This window comes from Grus americana, chromosome 1 (assembly GCF_028858705.1).
Source record: "Grus americana isolate bGruAme1 chromosome 1, bGruAme1.mat, whole genome shotgun sequence".
Classification (NCBI taxonomy): domain Eukaryota; kingdom Metazoa; phylum Chordata; class Aves; order Gruiformes; family Gruidae; genus Grus; species Grus americana.
This window is the reverse complement of record NC_072852.1, coordinates 181666586-181679560: the sequence shown is the minus strand read 5'-3', so window position 1 is coordinate 181679560 and position 12975 is coordinate 181666586. Positions and strand designations below refer to the sequence as shown.

The 12975-nt window shown below is 37.5% G+C and overlaps 1 protein-coding gene across 2 annotated transcripts in view; it reads right to left on the bottom strand.

Annotated features, from left to right (window-relative positions):
• DIAPH3 (diaphanous related formin 3) overlaps positions 1 to 12975 on the bottom strand; it is a 256877-nt gene that overhangs the window by 64938 nt on the left and 178964 nt on the right. For both annotated transcript variants that reach the window (XM_054812840.1, XM_054812841.1), the window contains 2 exons: positions 648 to 743; positions 165 to 224 (listed from right to left, as the gene is read on the bottom strand). In XM_054812840.1, the coding sequence (XP_054668815.1) occupies positions 165 to 224; positions 648 to 743 (156 nt within the window). The remainder of the gene's footprint in view (positions 1 to 164; positions 225 to 647; positions 744 to 12975) is intronic.

The window sequence follows — 12975 nt, the reverse complement described above, 5'->3', positions numbered from 1 at the left end:
TCAAGATGTAATATTCAGGTGATTCTTAAATAGCAGGTTCCCATACAGTTTTAGTATTCCATAATGTAGAAAACTGAAAAAATCACAGCAGTCTTTTGAAAGCACAGATCAACTATTCAAGCTAAGTTAAGAAGAGCATGCAATTCATGAATATGGTTCATTACCATGGTTACAAGCTTTCAGCACAGGCCGCTGTGTGGCTGGACTGAGATTTTGTGGTATGTCTGCAAAAACAAAGAGACAATGGCAATAAACCACATCTTTGAAAGTTATTGGAGTACTGTGACATTACTAAGAATAATTATTTAGAAGTTAGATATTTCTAGGAGTAAAGTGACGGTTATATACCAGTGAAATAATTTGACTGACTTATGGGGCAAGATGACTTTTACTTCGCCCATTCAACTATAAACTCTAAAAAGTTAAAGGATATGTGGCTGTATCAAAGAGTCTTGTCATAATAATCAGACTATGCTAAATTCAGTAGATTAATCTCCAGAGTGCTTCTGACATCAGTAAAACAGCCTGAACATCCCTGAAAGTTGTCATTGCAAGAAAGAATTAAACCCAATAGTGTTTAAGTTCTAGACCGGACCCATAATGCTTTTAACTTTCTCTGGAAAATAAAACTAAACCAGAATATTCACCTTTAGACCTTGGTATCCTTTTCCTTCGGTCTCGAAAAGCTGCACCTGATTGCAAGGCCTCCAACAGGCTATCCATCACTCCAGTCTCCTCACCTTCTGTAAAGGAGGGAAAAGGAACCCTCTAGGTTACCATAGCAATATCAAAGCATAAATAATAGTAACAATAAACAACAACAATAAAAGATATTAATGGTATTATTAAAACTATTTATTTCAAACTTAGACCAGGGTGTTAACATTCACAAATTGCCCTCTTGCAATTAATCACAACAGATTTGGTCTTCTATATATTGAACTACGCCAAATTTTATTCCATTCATTTCACATTCCTCTTTCTCTATACTGAGAGTCAGCACAGTTTTAAGTGAAATGTCATTTCACTCATATTTTCATTTCAATACCCTTTTGCAACTGCAAATAATCAGTTTCATGTCAGCTTTCAAGAGATGTCCCTTAAAAGATTTGCTATATTAGACAAGAGATCAGTTATTGTTATAAAAAGTTGAAATTGTTTCTCAAGAGGAAGCTGAGTGAACAATACTGGACTGGATAGGATACAGAGCGATATCCATAGGTAGCTTTAATCAAAAGCCATTTTCCCTTCATATTTAACAACCTCTGGCCAATATTAAATAATTGATGTAGTTCAGGAAAATTCTACTCATTGTATTCCACACGTATGTATAATATCCCCTGAAAGAATTATGAATGTTACTGTGAGATTATAATTAAACACAAGCATTAAATGCCCTACTTTTATGTCCTCAAATAAACACATTAGAAAATGTTAGATTTTTGAACCTTGTTAACCCCTTGTGTCTATGCCTGGGAGGACGAAGAACACAACTACAGGGATTTACTATGAGATGAAAAATCACCGCAGAGGAATAAAGAATTACATGACAGAAATCTCATTATGTCTCACAGGGCAAAACTCCGTAGGTAAACACACACCTTGGATACAGTCAGACACATCACATGATTCTGCAGTTATTGCCAACAGTGAGTAGTCAAATCAGGATCTAAACTAGCTCATGGGTATAATGAGATGCCACGACACGAATATAAGGAATTCTGAAAGTGCGGGACTACAAGTAAGGAGGCAAGGCAACCTTCTAGACCTCAATATGGGGGAAAACTCTTATGGGAAATGTTACTTTCCAACACTATTTCTATTTGTTTCCCTCTTTTAAATAAATTCCATCTTTCAAAAGCTTTAAAGAATTCTAGTATCTTTCTAAAGTAAGTGGTTTCAAGGACAACGCAAATAATTCAGACACAAAAAGCTCAAAGTTGCAGAGAGGAAGGTCTGGCAAAGTACTGTCAAATCAGCTTGGGCCGAATCATGGATATGATGTTCTATAAACAAGATTTTAACTTTCATTATTCTACCGCTAAGTCAAGAGTTGAATCTAATTTGGTTTCTAAGAACCTTAACCGTGGATATTTAAAAGCAGAAGAGGAAAACGTAACAAAAAGAGGCACAAGATTGTGGGAACAGAGATATGCAAATAACTTTATTATTTTCTTTTAAAATCATTTCTTGTCTCATAATATGAGCTTTCCTGTCCACAAATTAAAGAAAATGTCCTTCAAATATAACTTAAAGTCACATAGTGGTAATCTCCTCACGAAACAATGTGAGTTAATATATTCAAAAATGCTACAGAAATACACATATAAACATATGTAAAGCTCACAACAGATGCTCCCTAACATTGACTCAAATTTAAATTAGATTTTCATAACCCTTTTTGTCATTTTCTGTATTACACCAGCAACTTCTTCATTATTTACAGAAGGCCCAAAATAGCTTATTTTAAAATCTGATTTTGTGCAATTGTATTATAAATTGCATTTAGTTAGCACTTCTGTTCCTTTTGCTTGCATTTTTACCCATTCTTTAATTTTCTACTAATTTTACATTTATATTTGTGTTTAGAAAGTGATTGTGTTTTAAATTTTAGAATTTCCTAAAAAATACGCTCTAAGGAGAACCCTCTTCCTTCCTTGTAGTATTTGATTTCCTGCTCTCCCAAGATGCTGGTCCTTGAAACAACAAAACTGTAATCTCAGAAAACTTTTAGAACCATGGAATCATTCTGGTTGGAAGAGACCTTTAAGATCATCAAGTCCAACTGTTAACCTAGCACTGCCAAGTCCAACCACTAAACCATGTCCCTAAGCACCACATTTAGACGTCTTTTAAGTACCTCGAGGGATGGTGACTCAATCACTTCCCTGGGTAGTCTGTTCCAATGACTGAGAGCCCTTTCAGTGAAGAATTTTTTCCTCATATCCAATCTAAACCTCCCCTGGCACAACTTGAGGCCATTTCTTCTTGTCCTATCGCTTGTTACTTGGGAGAAGAGACCAACACCCACCTGGCTACAACCTCCTTTCAGGCAGTTGTAGACAGGGACAAGGTCTTGCCTCAGCCTCCTTTTCTCCAGGCTAAACAACCCCAGTTCCCTCAGCCATTCCTCATAAGACTTGTGCTCTATTACCTTCACCAGCTTTGTTGCCTTTCTTTGATCTTTCCCATAGTGTGTGGCCCAAAACTGAACACAGGACTTGAGGTGCAGCCTCACCAGTGCCGAGTACAGGGGGACAATCACTTCCCTAGTCCTGCCGGCCACACTATGTCTGATACAAGCCAGGATGCTGTTGGCCTTCTTGGCCACCTGGGCACACTGCTGGCTCATATTCAGCCAGCGGTCAACCAACACCCCCAGGTCCTTTTCCGCCAGGCAGCTTTCCAGCCACTCTTCCCCATGCCCATAGCGTTGCATGGGGTTGATGTGACCCAAGTGCAGGACCCAGCACTTAGCTTTGTTAAACCTCATACGATTGGCCTTGGCCCATTGATCCAGCCTGTTCAGATCCATCTGTAGAGCCTTCCTACCCTCCAGCAGATTGACACTCCCGCACAACTTAGCGTCATCTGCAAACTTACTGAGAGTGCACTCAGTCCCCTCGTCCACGTCATTGATAAACATCTTAAACAGAACTGGCCCCAGTACTGAGCTCTGGGGAACACTACTTGTGACCAGCCGCCAACTGGATTTAACTCCATTCACCACAACTCTTTGGGCCCCGCCATCCAGACAGTTTTTTACCCAGGGATCAGTAACCCTTAGTTCGCTTTTCTCTATATTCTGTACTACCAGACTAGTCAACAACCTTAGACAAAAGAGCTATACACTAAAAGAAATAAGGGAAAATTAACAAATAGTTTATAATTTTGCATAACATTTAAGTACATTTATTTTCTGTATAACCCATGGCAGATATAAAATAAAAACAAAGACTGAAATATAGATTTTTTTTTTCCCTCTTGCTTTGCATTTGGTATAACATGCTTTGTCACACTGAAGTTTGCTCCCATGACTAATGGACTATAAGAGCTATTAATACAGTTTGGAACATACCTTACAAAAAATTAATCGGGTTATGTATTCAGATTCCTGGGTGTTGTTTTGTTTTTTTTTTTTGTTTTGTGGTGGGGCAGGTTTTTGGGTTGGGATTTTTTTGTTTGTTTGCTTTGATTTTTTTAACCGTCCTTTCTCCATCTGATGTCATACAATTCTCTAAAATACTTATGTCTGGAATGAAAACAGTGAATAGTTTCAAACCAAAGTGATGCTTAAGGAAATTTTGAGGTCAAGCCACTAGTTACACTACGGTACATGGATGTCAGAGTACAGTTTATAAGCATTTTAGGTAACAGTAATTCCAAAAAGACTGAATAATATCACAGTCCCCAAAACGATACCATAAACATTTATGGAAGAAAGTTCATAAGCTTTGTTTTAGGAAGTAGGAATAACAGAAGAAAAATTTAAATCCTGTTTCAGCATGTCATCTCTTTCCTTTTAAGCCTATTCAAGACTACTATGGATTTCACAGTTATTTCAAAAACTTAACAGTTTTCAGTAGGAAAAAAATCCTGGTGCATAATCAGCTATACTATAAAAAGACCCATCAAATAAATTACAAAAAAGATTTTAAATAATGGAATAGAAATACTGGGAAACCACAGTTTTTTGTAGCATAGCTGTAACATTTTTATGAGTAGTATCTGGTTTTCATACTTATCTGAAATATACTGTAGTCACAAACTGGATTATAGATTAATGCTTCCATTGACATGCAAAACAGTTAACAGTAGAATAAATGGAGTATATAGAAACTTCAATTAAAAAAATCCTCAATTAGTTAGGATGTAATGAAAAAGTTAACCACTGCAAATAAAAATATTCATAGTTAATAAACTATGTGCCCAAAACATGCAGAAAGTCTGTTTTTCAAACTCCTACACCTTCTGTTAGGTTCCAAATTCTGGTTTTTGATGCTTATGTGAAGAGTTGACTGTGACATCTTCTATAAGGTTACACAGCTAGCTATTAATATCCGTAATACCTATAATACTGTCCGAGTTTACATGATGGAAAGTTTAAGAAATGAAAGTGTACCATACAGTATTTTAGAAATCTTTTAAATTGCCCTGGGAGAACTGCATACAACATTGCTACAGTGATAGTATAAGAGTTGCAAATATTCAGTATTAATACTTCCTACGGGACCTTTAAATCGGCTTTCACAAGCTGCTGCAGACTGCTGTCACCAGTCCCAACTGGCTTCCTAATTAGTCAAGTGTATCAATCTTTTGACATCCTAGAACTAGTAGTTCCAGTTGGCTTGCAGATAGATACATAACCCACAATAATTCCTTTGAGAAATATACCCTTTTATGATCTAAATGATCTCTTTTCCTTCAATTGCAGAATAGGAGATTTAAATACTTTTTAATATCATACCTAATTAAAACTCATACAACTCTCTTTTAAATACCATCTAAAGCAGAAGTAAACTTGCCAAAATAGCTGGTAAGTTTTGCCCTTGACATTTCAGTACCAATTCAGATATAAACTACCTAATTTCATAATTACATCTTTAAAAATGTTAAGAATATTAGAGACCCTTCTCCTTTAGTGTGCTGAGTATCACAAGCTTTACAGTACAACTTTAACATGTCTTATGATGATAGGAACAGATACTGCAGTTCGTAATGACTCCTGCATTTTATGTACTTATTAAGGAACAAATGATATATACCAGAATTCCAGGAGCAGTACTCCACTGACATGACAGAATCACAAATATCATTAGCAATATGGTTTTAAAATAAGGAATAGTGCAACAAGACCATTTTGTGCGCTGGTTCTGGCTGAGCTGGAGTTAGTTTTCCCCCCAGCAGCCCTCACAGTGCTGTGCTGTGCGTTGGTAGCCAGCAAGGTGTTGGTAACACACCGGTGTTGTGGCTGCTGCTGAGCAGTGCTGGCACAGCACCAAGGCTGTCTCTGTGACATTTGTCCCCCCATTAGCAGCAGGCTGGGGGTGGGCAAGATCTTGGGAGGGGACACAGCCAGGACAGCTGACCCAAACTGACCAAAGGGATGTTCCATACCATATGGCGTCTGCTCAGCAATAAAAGCTAAGAAGAAGGAGGAGGAAGTGGAGGGCATTCATTATTTATGATGTTTGCCTTCCAGAGCAACCACTGCACGTACTGAAGCCCTGCTTCCCGGGAAGTGGCTGGACATCGCCTGCTGATGGGAAGTAGAGAATTAATCTTTTGTTTTCCTTTGCTTCCGCACATGGCCTTTTGCTTTATAAACTGCCTTTATCTTGACCCACAAGGGGGTTTTTTCCATCTTATTTTCTCGTCCTACCCCTGTCCTGCTGAGGAGGGCAGTGATAGAGCGGCTTGGTGGGCACCTGGCGTCCAGCCAGGGTCAACCCACCACACTCTGGATGAAAAAATATTTCATTTTTACAGTTCCCCTGCATCTGTCCAATATAAACTAAAATATCACACTCAACACTAGGACTCCAGAAGAAAAACATATAATAATAATGTGTCTATTTCCTCTTTCAGTCTTTCAAGGAATCAAAGCTTTATTCAGCTACTCCTGTAAAAAAAAAAAAAAAAATTTTTTAATGAAGGAAATACTAAAGACCTTCAGAAAAAAAAAAACCAAAAACAACCAAGAATTCTTTAGCATGGTTTCTGTTGATGTTGCCTACTCTGTGCACTTAAGAGATTTATCTACAAGGACATCAACTGTCATTTTCCCCTGGGATCTATTTATGGCCTTGCAATTACATACAGCTTTTTGTTACACTGTAAGTAATGGAAAGGATCAGCTCCTAAAGCCAACCTCTGAATACTAAGCCTCATCTGCAATAAAAACTGCAGAATTTGGACAAATGTATACATTAAAAATAGGCCTCAATATTTCATAGCTGTAAAAGAAGGAAAAAGGTGCAAAAACTCAAGGGCTACTCATCAAGTTATCTGAATTAGCAAAGACTTTAATTATCTTTATATCATCTTTGAAGTAACTCAAGCTTTTATATAATTTAAAAACAAACTTGGAGTGCTGAAGCTATTGGATTTGTTTTTCTTGTTTGGAGAATTAAGTCCTGATCTCACAATTCAATAATTACCAGAATGAATACTTTTTTATCCTTGTTTGACTAGAATACAAACTGTTTCTTTTCCACTTGAGGTCAGAATATAATTCAGGTTGGATATACTGTACCCAGTTTTTGATCGAGTAAAATTTAATCCCTTTGCAGCCTTCCTCCAGGTTTAGCTACATCATGTCTTGTGCCATAATGTACATGAATTTCTGAGGCAAGTGAATACCAGGCTTGGGATAATGACAGCAGAGATTTTGCCAGACTATTCACTCAAGGCTAAAAAGGAGGAAAAGACAGACATATCTTTTAATTTTGTTAATGTTGTATCTCTACTTTCAATACATCATAAGAAGTCCTGTATGTTTGTTTGTATAGTGATTGATTTTGACCAGTACTGCCTATAAAGCAATGCTCAGCTGACTAAAGGTCTCCATCTGAGTAAAAATTGAAGGACCATTCTCTGAACAATGTCACAAGAGAAAAGCTTTAGCAACAGTATAGTGTTGAGTGACTTAAGCTCCGGGGAGCAGAACAGCAGATCACAGAAGGAAATAATTTAAGCCATCAATGCTGGAGTGAGGTCCAATGTTTTGGAAGTGGTTCCATCTTTTCAGTTTGAGAGTCTCAGCAAGATTCAGCCTTACATATAAACAGGTCAGGAAACTTTTTGAAGGCTCTTATATTGTCAACATAAAAATACAAAGCAATCTTAAAGTCCAGAGAAGGGAAGGTTTCAAAATGTTTAACAATGTGACTGCCTAAACTCAGACTTTTCACTCCAATGAAATTCAGATACAATCTTACAAAGAAATTGTGGGTGGATGTTAAGGGTATCTTTGTCTAGAAAATGTACAGCATATACAGACTTCAACTTGAACTTGCTCTAAGGCTTTTTCTGGTAAAAGCCATAGCACCGATCAGATATTCTTCACTGAGAGGTGAGTGAAGAAATACATGGCTATCAGTTCGAGTTTCAGTAATGGTACAGGGACTAGAGCTGTGACTTGTAGCATAACACAGGTTCCTTTGACCCTGATCAAGTCTTGCAAGAACCTTGTTACATTACAGGGACGAAAAGAAAATTTCCAATGTGCAGATGCAAAGCAGAAATTGCCGCCAAGCGTGTCTTGGATGGATTGGCTGAAAAGACAGTTCCTTTTAGATTTAGAAAGTGTTAAATCCAACTTCAGCCAGAAATATCACCATTCACTTGTTTTTCCTCAGCAGTGACTTCAGGTGAGAGAGACATACCAGACCTTCCCAAAAACAAAACACATGTATTGATCTCACAGGAATCACATGAACAGCCTAGTCTAGAATCAGAAGAGCTACATTTCTTACTGATGCCCAACACAAAGTAGTAAGCCTTTGCTAGTGCTTCAGAGCCCCTGGCAAGTGTACTATAAAAACGTATGATTCCCCATAGTGACTGATGCACCTATTCCATAAATCTTCTAGCTGAGGAGAGTGGGTTTTATACCATTTTGTTTGCTCTGGCTGAAACTGTTCCATTGGTGATTTGTCATAAACTGCTTTTATGGTACAGAAATAGATAGATTTTGACTCTGAGCATATGAATGAAAGTGTGCCCCAAGTTCCAAAGAGCTCAAAACAAGTGAAATGTAAACTAATGCATCCTTCATGAATTCTGAAAGACAGCTGTCCCTTTCAAATCAGTTGTTGAAATTAAGGTTGGTAACTACACCAATTTAACTTGCACAAGATAACTCATACCGCAAAAACCAAAAGGTTTTACAGGTGGTTCTGCACCACAGAGATAGAAAAATACTTTGGTGATGTAAGGTACCTATCATCTTACCTATTTCTGCCTCTCAACTGGATTACAATTTCCCATTTAAGTAATGGGACTGATAATGAAATCATCTTAATATTGAACTTTATAATAAAAATGTATAGATTTCTTATGTCCATAGTGAGTCTATAAATCACATTCTTTCTGTGACAACAGAAGAAAGCCACTGTAAACTCACTTTCCACAGAGATTATCCAGGATCATTTATATTGATTCCAGATACTGTAAGAGTCTGCCAGAGCAAGCTTTTCTGAGAGAGATCCCAAAAAAGTTTTCATGAGGTAAATTTGACTTATAATAGAATAAACAAAACGCCAAGCCTCTGAAATGGTGTACCCCAGGACTTGATACTGGGGCCAATATTTGTAACATCTTCCTTCGTGATTTGGATGATGGGACAGAGCACACCCTGAGCAAGTTTGCCTGTGTGCAAAATTCAGAGTAACGGTTGACACACCAGATGGTTGTGCTGCCATTCAGAAGGACCTTGACCAGTTGAAGAAATGGGTAGACAGGAGACCGAACAAAATTCAACAAAAGACCTGCATGTGGTCAGGCATAACCCCAAACACCAGCACAGGTGGTGGCCAACTGGCTGGAAAGCAGCTTTTTTAAAAAAAAAGTGGGGATTCTGGTGGACAATGTTGACCATGAGTCAGTATTGTGCCCCTGTGGCAAAGACTACCAAAGAAAAGCATTGCTAGTAGGTCAAGAGAGGTCATCCTTGCTCTCTGCTCAGCACTGGTGAGACATGTCTGCAGTGCTGGGTCCAGGTCCAGGCTCCCTGGTACAAGGAAGACACAAACATATCCAAACAAAGTCAGTCAAGGGCCACGAAGATGATGAAAGGAACTGGAGGATCTCTGATATGAGAACAGGCTGAGAGCGCTGGACTGTTCAGCCTAGAGAAGATAAGGCTCAGGGGAATCTTTTCAATATATATAAATACCTGATGGGGGACTGGGTGGGCTGTAAAGATAACTGAGCCAGACTCATCTCAGAGGTGCCCAGAGACAGGATAAGAGGCTCTGCGCACAAATTGAATAATAGGAAATTGGATTTAAACATAAGATTATTTTTTTCCCTGTTGAGAGTGGTCAAACACTAGAACAGGTTATCCATCTACAATGGAAACTCTAAACATGGCTACAACAAAAGAGAGGTTACCTTTCCACTAAGTCCACAGAAACAGTAACTAACAGTCTGAAGATGAAATGATTTATCTGCATACACATCTACTCTCTCATCAACTCAAAAATACAGGATATTCTAGTAATGCATTATATATTGCATTACCTGATAATATTTTTAAAAATCCAGTTTAAAGACACAATCTTCTTGTAGCCCTTTTTTCTATTCATTAGGGATATTCTGCCTTTTTAGTGGAAAAACAAACCTGCTAAACTAAGCAGAATGCTGATTTTTAGTTACATATATTTAACCACTCATAACTAAAAGAGACCAACCTTACGCAGTTATCTAAGATTAAGATTTGATAGGACAGCTAATAATGAGAACCGTCAGCTACATATGAAGAAATCAGTCAATAAATTTTACTGTTAATGAATAATTTTTTTGTTTTCTTTATACATCACAGCTCCAACTCCAAAGACACTGACAAGAATGCAACCATTCTGTTTTTCAGAAAACCTAGTATTTTCATTAGCATTGTTTGACAGAGGGGGGAAAAATCATCTGTTATTGAGACATATCTATTACAATTTCATTTAGAAAGCAGTTAGAACCACTCTAGTAGCATTCTTAACTGAACGTAGCTTCTTATAAGAATATATGTAGCTGAATATAATGTATGTGTGTGGGTGTGTATGAACATCTTGTCTCTTGGTTACCGTGTGCCTCTGAAGGAGTTCATTGAGCACAGGGAAAGACATTACTATTTCCACTCAAATTTATAAACAACCAATAAATCAGAAAACATACACAATGATCACTCATACTGACAGTTGTGCTACAGAGATGAGGGGCTGAAGGAAATTTAGAAGTTACAAAATTTCTCACTAGTGGAGTGATAAAGTTCTGACTGGATTACATGACTGAGCTTAATCAAAAGAAAGCTTCCAGACAGCTTTGGGTGGGTGAGATCCTTTTTGTTTGGGTTGCTTTAAGTGCACAAGAATACCCAGGAGGGTCAGATCAAAGGTCCACCTAGCCCTGCATCCTTTGTGCACTAGTAGCCAATAGCAAACATCTATAAAAAGGACAGGATAAATATGTAATGACATTTCTAGAATGGTCTCTTGGACTCCAGCAGTTTGTGATTCAAAGACTTTGTACTTGCATTTAGTAGCTTTCAATGGATAGAAGCTGCCAGAGAAATCAAGTAACTTCTGTCAGCAAGCTTCAGAGCAAGAATATTTTGGTATGCAGTAACAAGACTGTACTTCTGTACAACCACTGAGGTATTGCCGAGTGAAGATAAGCGTCATAGTGAACAGCATAGAAATAGAAGCAGCAGCAGACTCAGTTGAAGGAAAAGTCGAAGACATGACCTTCTCTTCTGCTAGCTTTGCAACAATGACAGAGGAGGTTCTTGGCTCTTTTACAACCTTGGACTAAGGAAAGTAAAAATAAAGCATACCCTCCAATGCTTTGGTAAGGATATTTATTCCTCCCCTCCTCTGCAACTTGAAAGAAGAAACTTTTGATGATTCAGAAAAAAACCAGAAAGAATGAAAGCATTTACACATAGCAGGAGTGAGAGTTTAAAGACGACTCTGATGTCTACCTCTTTATGGAGGAGATGTGAGGCAGTATTTGGAGTAGGCAATGCTTACTCAACCCAAAACCTACTATTTGCATAAATGTTAGAGCTCTTAATCCCAAAGAAGGTTCCAGAGATTGTAGGGGTTTTTTTCTTGGTAATGCCATTTTAAGTTTGCAGCATTCTTGCCACATTTGTTTAGAAATTTTACTGGTACAACATAAATGACAAGTCTTATGAGAATATTTATCTACAGACATTACTTTAATGACCCTTAATTTTTTCAACAGTTCTGTTTGTTTTGACTATTTCTCTCTCTCCCAAATACAGCTGCTATTTATTTTTTTCAGGGGCTTTGTGTAAACCTCAGTTTCACAAATGCCTTTCAGCTACTATCTCCAAAGGTTCCACTTCTAAGTAAAATTTTCAGAAAGAAAAATAATTGTTTCTTCTAAACATCTTGTTCTTTTGGAGCTACTACTTAGTACAAACAAATAGCAGCTGCTGCATTTTGAGCCCATGGGTTGCCAACAAGTGCATGAACTATACCTCCATGCTTCAGAAAATTTAGCACCTTTGAGATCTTGTTAGAACATGACTTGCGACTGTTAGTTGTTGGGTTTTAATTAATATACATTCAGATCAGTTCTAGGTTTTTTGCACTAAAAACATCCAATTCCCTGAACATCCTACAGTATGAGACCTGATCACATTTTGCTGTATCTTATCTTTTGTTGTGGCTTCTACAGATGTATCACACATTGTTTCTCAGGCCAAACTTTTTTAGTAATTGAACATACCTGCATTTTATCATTCTCTGTATCATTTTCAATTACAAATGTGACAATTATTCTTGAGGGAACATCTGTTCTCAGTAATTTACCCAGATTTATACTTTACTGTGAAAAACAATACAATTGCAGCTGAAAAACAACCTCCGTACTTAGTGACATATCAGGTGACATCTCCTTTCTGGTGGATTTGTGGTCAATGTCTGTCACAACTTGTTCCTCATATATAGAACATTTTTTTCCTTTTTTTTTTTTTTTTAACAGGCATAAAGCAAAATTAAATCCACTCTGTGAGCTTGTCATGGGCTGTCAACTGTCCACTAAGTATTGAGTATGAATAAGTACTGAGTAGGCAACTCTATAAGGTCCCACAGTTCTTTCTGCTCATTGTTGTTTAACATAAGAGGAAGAAGTTACACTCCTCACAGTTATGGAACAGATTTGCTCCCCACTGGCCTCATAATAAAAGTGATCCTTAAGAATAAATTTAAAAAACAAAAAAAGACCTCAGGA